Raw genomic sequence first — 15,948 nt, 5'->3', positions numbered from 1 at the left:
TCTTATTTAGTGGTCTTCCTTTGGTATTGAACATTACCAACACAATTTCTTTCTTTCTCGTCCTTCCCTCCGCATTTTATTCCTTCTTATGATTACTATTTCAATTTTAGTTATTTAATTTCCCTACCCACCAGTTACCCACTATGTACCCTAATCCTATACCACATTATTTACATTCATTCCGGAAACATGCATTCACCGTAGCCAAATTGCAATCCCACATACTTTTCCTCCGGTCCTGCTTAACCTTTGGAATTACCCCTAAAGGGCTTACCTTAAAAGTTCCCATCTCCGGGTGCAATTCCTCCTTCCACCAGTCTCTCCTGGACTTCCAGAACCTTCAATCCGTAGCCCTTACCCAACTTGTCTTGAATCTCTACACTACTTCATGTAACCACCACTCCCAACAGCTCCTATCTCTCTTCAAAGTCCTCCACCTCTCAAACCCTTGCTTGGAGAACACACTCAAGAACATCATCCTAGAAGCCAGCTGCAAACTTGAGTTCCATGCCACACAACACCTGAAAAAACTATCCACAGTGCTAGTGCAACACCTAAGAAGTGGGGTCCCTCTCCCTATCCCTCACAAACACCAACCACAACAGAACCTTCAACAAACCCCCCTCATAGCCAACAAACCTAGCCTAGCCACCCTACTCAATCTCCCCATCCCAGCACATACCCCACACAGACCAAATCTCAACTATAACCACAGTCAAATGCCACATATCGCCAGTCCCAATTCAGTCCTAAACCTCTCATCCAGATCCCTCTCTCCTCCAGAGACATCTGTTCTGTCAAAAGGCTTAACCTTTAGCCCCACGCCTAAATTCAACCACACTGCCCTGGTTAAAGATCTCCTCTCATTCACCCGGAACCTCAACTGGAAATACCACTTCACTACCCAAACACAGCCCCCAAATACTAGACCCAGTGTTGAACCCTGTCTAGAACAGTTCCGACTGCCTTCTCAAAGGGATCCTCCTCCCCTCCCCCAAAACCATCCCTTGCAGACATTTCAGGAATTCCTCACATCCAGTGTTGCCTCCCAGTCCTTCTTGAAGAACATCCCAACAACCCCCAACATCACCCCAGCTGAATCCCGTGCCATTAAGGAGCTGAAAATAGACCGCTCTATTGTCATCCTCCCGGCGGATAAAGGCTCCACAACTGTCGTACTTGACCGTGTGGAGTATGTGGCAGAAGGACTGCGTCAACTCTCCGACACCTCAACCTACAAAGCTGTTACCCAGGATCCCATTCCCTCCATCCAGACTGAGCTGCAAAAAATCCTAAGAATCCAAGGTCCCTCACAAGGCCTCACAACGGCTTCCATAGAATTACTCACTCCACCTGAGCCACGTACCCCTACCTTCTACCTATTACCCAAAATCCACAAAGAGAACCATCCTGGCCGTCCCATTGTAGCAGGCTTCAAAGCCCCAACCGAACGTATCTCAGCTCTGGTAGACCAGCACCTCCAACCTATCACCCGCAGACTCCCATCCTACATCAAAGACACAAACCATTTCCTAGAACGCCTCAAATCCATTCCCACTCCTCTCCCACCTGAAACCTTTCTTGTCACCATAGATGCTACATCCCTTTACACAAACATCCCACATACCCATGGTCTCTCTGCCCTTGAGCACTACCTCTCCCAACGCCCACCCGAAGATCTTCCAAAAACCTCGTTCCTCATCACACTTACCAACTTCATCCTCACCCATAATTACTTCACTTTTGAAGGCCAGACCTACAAACAAATCAGGGGAACGGCCATGGGAACCAGGATGGCTCCGTCCTATGCCAACCTCTTCATGGGCCGCATGGAGGAGGCTTTCCTGAAGACCCAACAGCTGCTTCCCCTGGCCTGGTATAGGTTTATAGATGACATCTTTGTGGTCTGGACTCATGGTGAAGAAACACTCCTTAATTTCCTCCATAACCTCAACTCCTTTTCGAATCTGAATTTCACCTGGTCCTTCTCCAAAACCCAAGCCACCTTCCTGGATGTTGACCTTCATCTTGTTGAAGCTCACATCCACACCTCTGTCCATATCAAATCCACAAACAAACAACAGTACCTTCACTTTGATAGCTGCCATCCATTCCACATGAAACGCTCCCTTCCCTACAGCCTAGGTATTCGTGGCAAACGTATCTGCTCCAGTGACGAATCCCTCAACAATTACACCAATAACCTGACCAGTGCTTTCCTCTCCCGCAACTATCCTGCAGACCTTGTCCACAAACAGATCTCTCGAGCAATACATTCCTCCCCGTCCAACAACAATGTTCCTACCCCCAGACCACACAGAAGCATCCCCCTTGTCACCCAATATTATCCTGGCCTCGAAAACATCAACAAATTACTCCGCCAGGGATATGATTTTCTCAAGTCAACCCCTGAAATGAGATCATCCCTTGACAAAATTCTCCCCACACCACCCAGAGTTTCCTTTCGTCGGCCCCCTAACCTCCGTAACATCCTTGTTAAACCCTACAATATTCCCAGACTACCTTCTCTACCCAGCGGTTCCTACCCCTGTAACCGACCCCGCTGCAAAACCTGCCCCATGCATCCCCCCACAACCACTTACTCCAGCCCCGCTACTGGTAAAACGTACACAATTCAAGGCAGGGCCACATGTGAAACTACACATGTCATTTATCAACTGACATGCCTGCACTGCACAGCCTTTTACATCGGCATGACAACAACTAAACTGGCTGAGCGCATGAACGGACACAGACGAACTGTCCGCCTAGGAGATGCTCAATACCCAGTAGCGGAGCATGCCCTGCAGCATAATTCTAGGGACCTAGGAACCTGCTACACCGTATGTGCCATTTGGCTTCTCCCACCCAACACCAGTCCCTCTGAACTGCGGAGATGGGAACTTGCACTCCAACACATCCTTTCATCCCGCCATCCCCCTGGACTGAACCTACGTTAAACAACCTCACTCCCATTTACTCTTCAGTCTTCTCCTCTTTCCCTTTCCTCTTAGCCATTCACGCATCTTTTCATCCTGCATAGTTGTGTTTATCTTTATACTATATACCTCTTTACTTCTGTATGCATCCTCTTTGGTTTGAAGCTGGCACAGTACTTACAGTAGAATATCTTTGGCTTCCCTCTGACAACCATGCTTCCATCCTTGCTACCCTCCCTATTTTCCTTTCCCTGTTGCTTCATAACCTGGGTTGTGAGTAACTGAATCTCCTTTCCCTTCTTCCCTTTCTTTCCCCTCTCTCCTCCCTGATGAAGGAACATTTGTTCCGAAAGCTAGGAACATAAATTTTCGGTTTTGTTTTGTGTGTATCTATCGGCTGTACTGAGCTGAGGTAAGTACTGGCCAGCCCCTCTATCTCTTTGTTAGTATTTGTAATACAAACAGTACCAAAGACTGGTGTGGTTCCTCGATTTGATTACATATATTTTGTCATTGTCTGCTAAATAAAACGAAATAGGCCTTCCTAATATTGCAGCAATTGTTACACACACCAAATAAACAAGACTGTTGTGGCACAACTGGCCATTTTTATAACACAACAGAATATAAGTCACGAAGTACCAATATGACATGCCTACTGGGCCTATTACAAGCAAAAAGTTTTATGTTAGCAAACAGTTTCACATTTCATTCATACTCTCTAGCTTCTGAAGCACGAGATCGACAAGTGGTAGTATGAAATTTTTATATAAATTTTGAATCGTCACATTCTTTCATAATTTGTGCGAGTACCCGTTTCTTCTCCTTCCTCATTCTAAGAAACAATCTTGTCATCACTAATTGTGTAACTATTCCTGCCAGTGTCAAAATTTATTCTCTTGGTTAACTCACTAATCTTGCCACAATCACCAAGTTTAGTTATCCCACATTTATTCTCTGGTTAACTTTATTACTTGTTCATACAATGCGTTTTCCACGCTATTCCCAGAATAGAACTTTAGCAGCTGCTAGCCGGGGACTGTATACTGGCCCTTACTAGTGTAGTGGTATGGTCAAAACTTTTCTGTCAAAATTTCATCTTCTTGGATACACGGAGAAGATAACACACAATCTTTGCTACCTGTTATTCCTGTTAGTTGTTTATTTCCACTCTGGTAGTCTGAATCTATGGATTTCACTAGTAATTATAACAACGCTGATCATTTGCAAACCCAGTCAACCACATAAACAGCAATTGGCATTCACCCGTTCGGCTTTATTCCACTCAGCTTGTATAGCTCAGTCCCCTTTTGTCTGCAGGAAAGTTTACTTCTAGATGCGACGGGGATTGCCCTGGCAGAGACATCATGTATGCTATGCATGTATTCAAAAATCAACTTATGATTCATTCAGAAATCAACTTAGAATTTGTTCAAAAACCAACATGGATGTGTTTAAAAATTATATGAATAATCGATAGACCAACATATGCTAGATGCTAGGCCCTTTGTGAAACAAGGTCTTTTTCATCCCTGAAATTGCCGCCCGGGGCAGATATCCTGGTTTGTCCCCACCCCCATAGTTCCAGGCTTGTTGCGCACAAGTGAATCTGACAGCTTAGGCGCAAAGTTTTAATTTCTTTTTTTCTCTCATTCATGTTTTATTGCTGCATTATTATTCCGCAGTAGCGAGATACAGTAATATCCATTGTTAGAGAATTGGTTCTTACCAATCAAAGTTAAAAAATTTAATTGAAAACTAAGACAATGAAAAATTCCCGGAATTCTAAAAAATTCCCGGGTTTTTCCAGATTTTCTCCTGGATGAAAAAATTCCCGTGTTTTTCCCGGATCTCCCGGGTTGTATACACGCTGTGCTGTTAGCGAAGGCACTCATGTCTACTGTCTCTACATAACCCGTTAATGCACATTTCACTGCACTGTCCTAATGGGTATGTTTGTTGTACATCCCACATTGATTTCTGCAGTTATTTCATGCAGTGTTGCTAGTCTCTTAGCATCAACAACTCTCGGCATTTGCCATTGCTCTCTATCGTTAAGTGGAGGTCGTTGGTGAATGTGCTGTCTGTGGTGAGAGGTAATGCCTGAAATTTAGTACTCTTGGCACACTCTTGCCACTGTGAATCTATGAATATTGAATTCCCTAATGATTTTCAAAATGGAATGTCCTGTGTACCTCGCTCCAACTACCATTCTGAATAGCGACAATATTATGAAAAGGATAGTTGCTACTCAGCATATAGCGGAGATACTGAGTCGCAGGTAGGTACAACAAAAAGACTGTCAAACAAAGATATCAGTCAAACAGGTCTTTAAGAGAATTAGACAAAAACAAACAAACAAACAAACACACACACACACACACACACACACACACACACACGTGCAAATGATCATAGTCTCTGGCTGCCAAGGGAAGGTCTGGCCTAGCCAGCCAGAGACTGTGGTCATGTGTGTGCACACTGAATTTGTTGAGTGTATGTGTGTGCATGTATGTTGTCTAATTCTGATAAAGGCCTGTTGGGCACAAAGCTTTGTTTGACAGTCTTTCTGTTATGTCTATCTGTGGCTCAACATATCCGCTATATGGTGAGTAGCTACTATCCTTTTCATAATACTGTAACTGTTTCGTTTTGTTGGATTAGTTTCATTTTGTCAGACTACCATTCTGCGTTCAAAGTATCTTAATTCCCACTGTGTATCCAAAATCATGCCGGAAATCTTTACACATGAATCAACCGAGTACAAATGACAGCTACGCCAATGCATATGCCATACTTCTGCCATCTGTATATGTACGTATCACTATCCCATGACTTATCACCTCAGTGTATATACATATGTATGTTCCAGGCTCCACCTGTGCTACTGGACTATTTCAGCCATTCTTGGTTCATGTATCACTTACTGTGTAGAAAGAATGATAGTGGAGTAAGAACCACAAGCTTTTACAGGAGCGGTGGTGTGAATGAAAAAGTAGTGTAACCAACAAGGCATGAATATCCATTCAATATTTGAGAATCAGATCACTTAGTGACTCTAAAAAAGCATTACACACAGTTTAAAACATTTACGAAACAGATGAAAACCTCCACAAAATGATGGAAGGAAGGAAGTTTATTGCTTACTACATTTTCACTGTCCATGTAGTAAAACTGCCAGATGAAAAAGACTTTTAATTTATTTCTTCTTTACTACTAATTGTATTCATGACATTTTGCTTACAATATTCCATACACCACTGAATGTATGAGCACAATTATATCATTGTACGACATCCAGTTTAGGAGACATGACATCATAAACACTGAGATTCACGAAAACTGCCATATCATGCATGATGATTAAATTTATTTCTTCGTTCCTAGTAATTCGACTTGCAACACATTCCACACACAAAACCCACATATGCCACAGAATGTATCTACAGTGAAATTGCAGGGCAAAATTTGCTAGAGATAAAAGTGAATTGTGTGACATGTATTAAATGTATGTGAAATATATTTAGTATGTATGTACATTGGTAAAGCCATGGATAAAAAGCTCGTCCAAAAACTGCAGAGTGATTTCAATCTGATTTGGTACATATATTATTTATAATTTGGAAAGAAATACAGTGGGGTTCTATTAGTATGGGGGTGATAATGTGGAGAGAGGAGGAGATGGACAAACAAAGAGGGGAAAGGAGAAGATAGAAACAGTTAGGGAGCAGGGGGACATGGATAGAGAGAGGGGGAGGGGGGGGGGGGGGAGAGAAAAATGAAAGAGGAGCAGATGGACAGGGAGAGGGAGAGGGGGAGGGGGAGGGGGAGAGGGACAGGGAGTAATAGGGAGATGGGATGGATAAAGAGAAAGGAAGGAGGAGATGGACAGATGGGAGGAGAAGATGGACAGAGGGAAAAGAATCAGATATGGACACGAGGAGGAAGTGACCGAGGGGGGGGGGAGGGGGGAAGCATTTAGCAGGTAGACAGAGAGACGGTTCTTCACTGGAAGAATCTTAAGGAAATGCAGTCCGAAAACAAAGGAAGTAGGTTACAATACACTTTTCGCCCACTGCTGGAATACTGCTCACTGGTGTGGGGTCCGTACCAGATAGGGTTGATTGAACAGATAGAAAAGATCCAAACGAGAGCAGCGCGCTTTGTTACAGGATCATTTAGTAATCGCGAAAGCATTACGGAGATTATGGATAAACTCCAGTGGAAGACTCTGCACGAGAGATGCTCAGTAGCTCAGTACATGCTTTTGTTGAAGTTTCGAGAACATACGTTCACCGAAGAGTCAAGCAGTATATTGCTCCCTTCTACATACATCTCGCAAAGAGACCATGAGCATAAAATCAGGGAGATTAGAGCCCACACAGAGGCATACCGACAATCTTTCTTTCCATGAACAATACGAGACTGGAATAGAAGGGAGAACCGATAGAGGTACTCAAGGTACCCTCCGCCACACACCGTCAGGTGGCTTGCGGAGTATGGATGTAGATGTAGATAGCAAGGGGTGGGGGCAGGGGGAGGCGGAAACAACGTGGAGGGTGGAGTAGGGGGAAAGAGAGAGGGAGTGGAGGAGATTGACAGAGACGGGTTACGAAGGAGAGGGACTAATAATATAACAGTGGAATAAATACACATTAGTTTAGTCATAATACCAATGTCCTCTACGTGTAGCCCCTGGACTGATCCCAACCTCACCTTAGCACTGATTTCTATAATCTCTTCTTTGTAGACATTTAACTTCACTTTCAATTACTAAAAGATGCTGCATTTCATTTAATAAATTGTTTATTTTTTTTATTTCAAATTTTAAACTAACTGATCCTCATATGAATTATTAATGAAAACATAAAAATTTATTTAATATTCTGACTTGTAGTATCTTGGCACTTTAACTGTAAACTGATGTCACAATACTGTGAACAATGTGCTGCATTTGTGTGGAGTGTAGTGGAGGGTACCTCTGATTAGGACCCATCCTCATCTAATCATACCCCACTCGTGTTTATGCTCTATATTCGTACATATTATTTATGTAATTTATTTGCCATGTCCGATACTGTTGTATTGAATGGTCTCAGGTGTGTGTGTGTGTGTGTGTGTGTGTGTGTGTGTGTGTGTGTGTGAGTGAAAAATAAATAAAAATAAAGAAAATCTATGGATACGAAGGCAGACTGCACAAAATCCAGAACACAAATGTAGACCTTACATTCATAAAGTAATAAATACTATAGCACTTTTGTGTGTGTGTGTGTGTGTGTGTGTGTGTGTAATGTGATAAAACATGTTTCACAATGTAGAACCTGGGTCTCTCACATTAACCAATTCTTTGGAATTGCTGTAATATTGTAAGACTGAAAGTGAAGGTTAGTATTGTAAAAGCAGAAATTTGTGAATGATAGTGCATAAATTATTGTAGAGATCAAATGTGTTTGGACAGGGAGGGGGGTATACAGAGAGATTAATCTCTTCACCTATGGACTCCCGAATCATAAAGAAATATATATTACACACACACACACACACACACACACACACACACCACTGAAACATAGATTAGGCCAACGCAAAACAGTTTTAATTTTTCTATGAACAAATATTCTTCACTATTTACATCAATAATGCAAAAAGAATTACATGCAACAATTCACATGTAAACAACTGAATCAGATCACAATTCTAAGGCGATATAACTGCTGCCTTGTCTGGTATTCATATCTGTCGCCTATGGTCCGGGAATCAGTCAGCTGGTCTACCACATCCCTATCTAAATCTGTTTCTGGCATTGTACAGCAATTATGGTACATACTGCACCTGCGACAGTAGGTTAACACCCTAACACAAGGCGTTGCGAATTTGCACCATATCTGTGCAAGTCTAGTAAGTGTAAGATTAATTGTTTTCGAGTGCCAAAGCCTTTACATTCAGATTCTACCCAAAGCTACCAATGCTTCTGACGCGTGCTGAGTGTTTCACATATTTCTAGAGCAACATAATGTTTTTATTTTTTTCTTCCATGAAGAAATTTAGTCAACCACTACGGGGTTAAATTTATTATAACCAACTCTATTAGTATTTTCTCACCTCACCTTTGAATGTTTCTAATACAGTTGTGTATGTCACCCCCAATATTAGCTCAACAACATGTTAATAGTGATCATTCAACAATTCATTTTACTTACTTTTACAGTAACTTCTTCAGCTGCACAGTGGATATGCATGACTGCCGAGTAGCCAGCGCAAATTATACTCTTATGTTCGAGGATAACAACCTAAGATGTAAACAAATTTCATAGTTTAGCTAGTTTATAAAATTGTTTAAATACTTTGCAAGTGCTAAACTGTAACATAATTACCAACCTGAGCATCAAATACTCTGCCAGTCTTTATAGGATTTGCATTGTCGCAAAGGACAAAACCTGGAGACACATCGTCTTCTTCAATGCCTTTCAGTTTTATTTTGACATTTTCTCCAGGTCCTACAGCTGTCACTTCTTCATCATCTGACCACATCTGATCAACAAGCACTACAGTCTAGCAAGAAACGGGAAAGCAAAAGTTATATCAGAAAACTCAAAACACAGCAGATACTACACAATAAAGTAATACAGCTATTGACAAGTAACCAACAGAGAGATCTATATTTGTAATTGGGTACTGAAACATTTTAGAGGTGAATTACAATAAATTACTGCACATAAGAAGTTCACAACATTTTCTTGCCAAGGTTGGAAATAGAATTAATTTAATAAATACCCTGAAGAAAAATATAACTAGCATTTTTAAAATTACTCTATAAAGGAATACACAGTGTAATTTTTTCATCTGGCTTGCATCTGCCACTGATTTTGTATGCATTTAGTTTCACTGTACCATTTACTTAATACTCAATCAGCAAATACTCACTATTGTTGAGCCATTGAGCAGCAGATTTATTTGTAAACAAGATTTGGAACTTGTAGCTCAGCTTTTGGGCAATTTTCTCTTTTAGGGAAGACTGGAGGAGTGAGTGGAAAAAAGATGGGAGGGGAGTTAGAGAAGGGAGGGCAGGGAATGGGGATATGGCAACAAGGAGCTCACACCTGTGCTGGCCGGAGGACAGCCCACGTAGTACACGATGGAGGAGAAAGAGTGGGCCAAGGTGGACAGGGAGGGGGAAGAGGACAACTGATGATGAGGAAGACTAAAGTGAAGTGATAATGAGAATCAGAGGACGTGAGGGGGCAGGTTGGGGGGGGGGGGGGTCAGCAGGGGATGGGAGGAATGGGAACAGGGACCAGCTAAGATAACAACCAAGGGGATTCCGGTTGAAGGATGTTTTGTAGGGAAAATTCTAGATAGCACAGGTTGTGATGCAACTTTTGACAACCAACACATTGTGTAAACCGAAGGTGAAGGTGGGAGAAAGGAAAGGAAAGGAACTACTGACGTCAACTTCGTCAAGACTTCATGCGGAATCAGCAGCAATGAGCAAAAATGTTGTCCTGGACCAGAACTCAAATGCGGAATCTCCTGCTTACTAGGCAGTTGTGTTAACCACTGCACTACCTGGATGCTGTGTTTACTGCAACTGCGTGGACTATTTCGGCATGCACCCTGGCTGACCCACATAGCACCACCTATCTGCAGTCCCCATCCACATCCTCCTTGCTCGCTACTTTGAGATTCTTGGAGAAGGGTGAACATAATTATGCATCCACACTGAAGGTGGTGGATCCATTGCCCATCAAGGCAAATCAATTATATGGATGTATCACATCTGTTATTTTGGACATGCCTAAAAAAATAGACACCATGCAGAATCTGCAGCTGTGATACATATTGTGTAAGCTGAAGGTGCAGGTGACAGGAAAGGAAAGGAACTACCGATGTCAGCACACTAGGTGGAAATGTGGGTCAGCTGGGGAAACGTACCGAGGAGTGCCCACGAGTTGCGATACACGTGATGTCCGGGTAGTGTGGTGATTAATGCAACTGCCCAGCAAGCAGGAGATCTTGGGTTCAAATCCTTGTCTGGTACCCATTTTACCTTGGCACCACTTATTCTGCATTAAGTCCTGATGCAGCTGACATCATTAGTTCCTTCTTTTTCCTTTTTTCTCCCATCTTGACCTTCAACTTACATATTATGCAAAAAAGCTGTGGATTATGTTAATTTGGACACATCCAAAAGAACAGACACCATGCTTCATACAGCACACTGTGCTCAGTGATATGCACTCCCACTGGGTGGACATGTCTTCACCCTACATATCACCTAGTCAAACAATGGAAAATCCAGGGTGAAATATAACAATATAATGAAAACGGTAGAAGCTACTAACTGTATAGTGGACATGCTGAGTCACAGAAAAGCACAGCAAAAAGACTGTCACAAGATGAGCTTTTGGCCAGCACCGCCTTTGCCGAACACACACACACACACACACACACACACAGTACTTGGCAGCGGGAGCCAGGCTGTGAGCAGCAACACATGATGAGAGAGGCAACCAGGTGGGGCTAAGGAGGAGGCTGGTGTGGGGTGGGGGACAGATAGTAGGGTAGGGGCAGGGGACAGTGAAATGCTGCTGGGAACATGCAGAGACGAGGTGGAGAGAGGGTAGGGCAGCTAGGTGCAGTCATGAGATTAGACAGAAGCTTGGGGGGGGGGGGGGGGGGGGCGGTGTTAGCAGAAAAGGAAGGAGGTACAAAGAGTGGATGCTTTGGTGGAATAGAGGTCTGTGTAGTGTTGGAACAGAGAAAGGGCTAGACAGGTAAGGACAACTACTACACAAGCTGAAGCCAGGAAGTTTACAGGAACATAGGATATAGGATATATTGCAGGGAGAGTTTCCACCTGCACTATTCAAAAAAGCTGAAGTTGGTGGGTAGTATCTAGATGACACAGGCTGTGAAGCTGTCACTGAAATGAAGGATGTCATGTTTGGCAGCGTGCTCAGCAACAAGGTGGTCCACTTGTTATTTGGCCACAGTTTGTTGGTGGCCATTCATGTGGACAGACAGCTTGTTGGTTGTCAAGCCCACTTAGAATGCAGCACAGTGGTTGCAGCTTAGCTTGTAGATCGCATGACTGATTTCACAGGTAGCCCTGCCTTTGATAGGATAGATGATTTTTGTGACAGGACTGGGTGATGGTGGGAAGGTGTATGGGACAGGTCTTGCATCTACGTCTATTACAGAGATATTAGCCATGAGGCAAGGAGCTGAGAATAAGGATTGTGTAAGGATGTATGAGGATATCGTGTAGGTTCAGTGGGCGGCAGAAGACCACTGAGGGAGGAGTGGGAAGGATAATAGACACGACACTTCTTATTTCAGGGCACGACGAGAGGTAGGCTACCTGTGAAATGAGTCCTGTTATCAACACAATGACCACTAACCACTGCGCTGTATTCTACATGGGCATGACAACCAATAAGCCATCTGTCTACATGAATGACAAACTGTGTCCAAGAAACAACTGGACCAACATGTTGCTGAGCACACTATCCAACACAATGTCCTTCATTTCAATGACTGCTTCAAAGCCTGTGCCATATGGATCATTCCCACCAACACCAGATTTTCCGAACTGCACAAGTGGGAACTCTCCCTGCAATATATCCTACATTACTGTAATCCTCCTGGCTTCAACCTTCATTAGTCACTGTCCTTACCCATCTAGCCACTTCCCTGTTCCCATTCCAACACTACACAGTCCACCAAAGCACCCAGTATTTTTACTCTCCTTTTCCACTAACCCCCCCCCCCCCCCCCACTTTCATCTAACCTTCCAACTGCACCTAGCTGCCCCACTCTTCATCTCATCCCTGCATGCTCCCAGCAGCACTTCACCGTTCCCCACCCCTACCCTGCTATACCTCTCCCTCCTCCGCATCCCTCCCCCCAGTTGCCTCTCCCACAATGCCCTGCTGCTTGCAGTCTGGCTCCAGCTGCCAGAGACTGTGGTCGTGTGTGTAAGTTGCGTTTGTGTGAGTGTGTGTGTTGTCTATTTTCGACAAAGGCCTTGTTGGTCAAAAGTTAACTTCCCAATAGTCTTTTTGTTGTGCCTTTCTGCGACTCAGCATCTCTACTATAGGTGAGTGGCAACTATCCTTTTCATATTATTGCTACATATTACTTAGTTTGTCTCACCTATCCACCTGACAAAACCCCTCCCTCAAGTTGGTCTGCACAACCAGAAACACATCTCTAGAATAAATTGTACAATAGTGAAGTTCAATGTTCCACATCTTGTTTATGTGGTTATCTGCAGATCAATGCCTCAACTGCATAGTGAACGATTATCTTTATTCTTTTTATTATTTGAATTCCACCCAGAACTGTTCAGCACTGCCAACACTGAGTTACTAGAGGTCAAGTCATAACATTTTATTTATTTTAAATAGCAAATGCTTTGCATGACTTAATGCTTTGCTGAAAGAGATGCTTCCAGGATAAATATTGAGTAAACAGTTTTATCATTTTATTGAAATAGCACATTATTTCTGTCACTAGCCATGTAGCTACACTGTGTTACCATTCTGTCAACCCCATCAATTGATGGCATGCAAAACTTTCACATACTAAATTGTATACACTGACATGCTCGCTCAATCTTCATTGTGTTGTGTGGAACAAGTAGATTGAAACTTCTTGACAAATTAAAACTGTGTGCCAGACTGAGACTCGAACTCTGGACATTTTCCTTTCGCAGGCCACTGCTCCACCAACTGAGCTAACCAAGCACGACTCATGACCTGCCCTCACAGCTCTACTTCCACCAGTACCTAGTCTCCTACCCTCCAAACTTCAACAGAAGTTCTCCTGCAGAACTTCTGAACTTTTGGAACCGTGAAGACATGTCTTAGCCACAGCCTGGGAGGCATTTCCAGAGTGAAATTTTCATTGTGTAGCAGTTTGTGCACTGATATGAAACTTATTGGCAGATTAACACTGTGTGCCAGATTGAGACTGGAACTCAGGATCTCTGCCTTTCGCAGCCAAGTTACAACTCACAACCTGTATTCACAGCTCTGCTTCTACCAGTACATCTCCTCCTTCCAGGAGTGTTAGTCCCACAAATTCGTCATGAGAACTTCTTTGAAGTTTGGAAGGTAGAAGGTAAGGTACTGGCAGAGATACAGTTGTGAGGATGGACCACGAGTCATGCTTAAGTTCCTCAGGTGGTAGAGCCCTTTCCCATGAAAGGCAAGGTCCTCAGTTCAAGACTCGGTCTGGCACACAATTTTAATCTGCAAGGAAGTTTCATATCAGAGCACACTCCGATGCAGAGTGAAAATTTCATTCTGGAAACATGTAGATTCTAATGCAGCCAGTAGACCACGTTTGCTGTATGAAATTAAGGTTTTGCTGGAGGGCAACAACTGTTCATTTACTACATAAAGAAATGCAAGATACAGCTTCATGTTTTCTTTCATATACGACAAACTGTTGCATGAATTGGAGCGAGACTTGTTGACAATGATGCAGATGGTGATTCGACTTTGTGCAAAAAGAATTACATCAAATTTTAAGTGAGTATTTCTTGTTCTAATTTCATAAAGTGTTTCTTTACACTGGTTACCGTTTTTCTAATGTTCCTTCATTTTCTCAACCAGCAACATTTTTCCTTTGTTACAGGTTGAGAAAATGAAGACAATGAGTCTGTAGAACCATAAAATATAAGTCCTGAATGTTGAGCATTTGTAGTACTAATGTGAAAGCTTTGCAAAAGAAATTTTACTAAATGAAAAATCAATAAGAGCACTACAATGACTACACGTATACCAATACCCAACCATCACAGAGTAATAGTGACAACAATAAGTAAACAGAAAACTGTAAATGTCAATTTACATATCCAAACTTGTCCCCTTGAACTGACTTTGCCACACAATATGAGCTTCAGATGTACAGCCATTTCCTCACTTACTTCACAAAAACACATTTTCTTACACATGTTTCAAGCCTAACATTATTTAGGGTTTTGTGAAAATGTCAGCTAACATTTCTCCAGAATGCAGATGTTCAATATTGATAACATCTGACTCAACATGCTTTCTTATAAAATTACATTTTATGTCTATAACCTCTGATCTAGAATTCGTCACTCAATTTTTGGCTAAATGAATAGTGCCTTTACTATCACAATATACTTCTAGTGACTGTGACACTACTTGGATCTCCCTCACACAAGGCTGCCTTAACACAGTAAATCTGGAACAGTTGACACCAAAGTTATATATTCAGCTTTCACGAGTAAATAGTGCAATAGCTTTTTACTTTCTGCTATGCCACAAAATTAAAGAATTCTGTGTTTTTATCTATAAAGCAGTTACAGAGTACTGGCCACTGGTTTTATTTCCCCAATTTGCATCACTGAAGGCCTTATTTCTCTATTGCCATTTCTAAAAAAATTCTAGCTTACAGCTCATTGTTCCCTTTAAATGTCTAAACACACTTTTTTTTTGACAACGGAAGGATCTTCTTAAAACAGTGATTAAATCTGTGAAGGAAATTGACTGCAAAACACGTCAGGCCTGCAGATTCATGATAGGTATACAAGACCTCTTACTGCTCCGATAAGGTACACTGATGTCATTTGATTCGACTGCCTCGAAGTTCCATCCGCGTTTTAGTGTCGTTGACACTGGCTTGGTATCACTCTCTCCACATTTCTCCGAAGCTTTTCTTGTAAAGGATTCCTGCAGTTTCATATTTTCATACCTAGGCATCTGCCAAATTGCATTAAGTAACCTCCAGGTTCTCTCGAGTTGCCACTGACAAGATATAGCTAATGGGCACGAGCTTGACCGCTGGTGCTGAGGTTTCCTTATAACCAACATTTAATTTGAGTGTATCCTTTTACCATGAAGCGTGTTTCTGGTTGTATTGCCAGTCCCATGTTTTACCTTAAAATACTGACTCAGTCTTGAGAGGTTTGTGTCCTCTGGGTAGCTCTCTCTCTTTGAATGTGTCACTACAAACTAAGAAATGAGAATTCTTT

The 15,948-nt window shown here is 42.5% G+C and overlaps 1 protein-coding gene across 1 annotated transcript in view; it reads right to left on the bottom strand.

The window, feature by feature from the left end:
- The window catches only part of LOC126161912 (eukaryotic peptide chain release factor GTP-binding subunit ERF3A), a 72,897-nt gene that overhangs the window by 24,192 nt on the left and 32,757 nt on the right, over window positions 1–15,948 (bottom strand). The window contains exons 7-8 of the mRNA XM_049918073.1: window positions 9,318–9,491; window positions 9,140–9,229 (exon numbers count right to left, since the gene is read on the bottom strand). Coding sequence (XP_049774030.1) covers window positions 9,140–9,229; window positions 9,318–9,491 — 264 coding nt within the window. The remainder of the gene's footprint in view (window positions 1–9,139; window positions 9,230–9,317; window positions 9,492–15,948) is intronic.

Source organism: Schistocerca cancellata, chromosome 2 (assembly GCF_023864275.1).
Source record: "Schistocerca cancellata isolate TAMUIC-IGC-003103 chromosome 2, iqSchCanc2.1, whole genome shotgun sequence".
In the NCBI taxonomy this organism is placed as follows: Eukaryota; Metazoa; Arthropoda; class Insecta; order Orthoptera; family Acrididae; genus Schistocerca; species Schistocerca cancellata.
The sequence above is the reverse complement of the archived record's forward strand: the minus strand, read 5'-3'. Positions and strand labels throughout refer to the sequence as shown.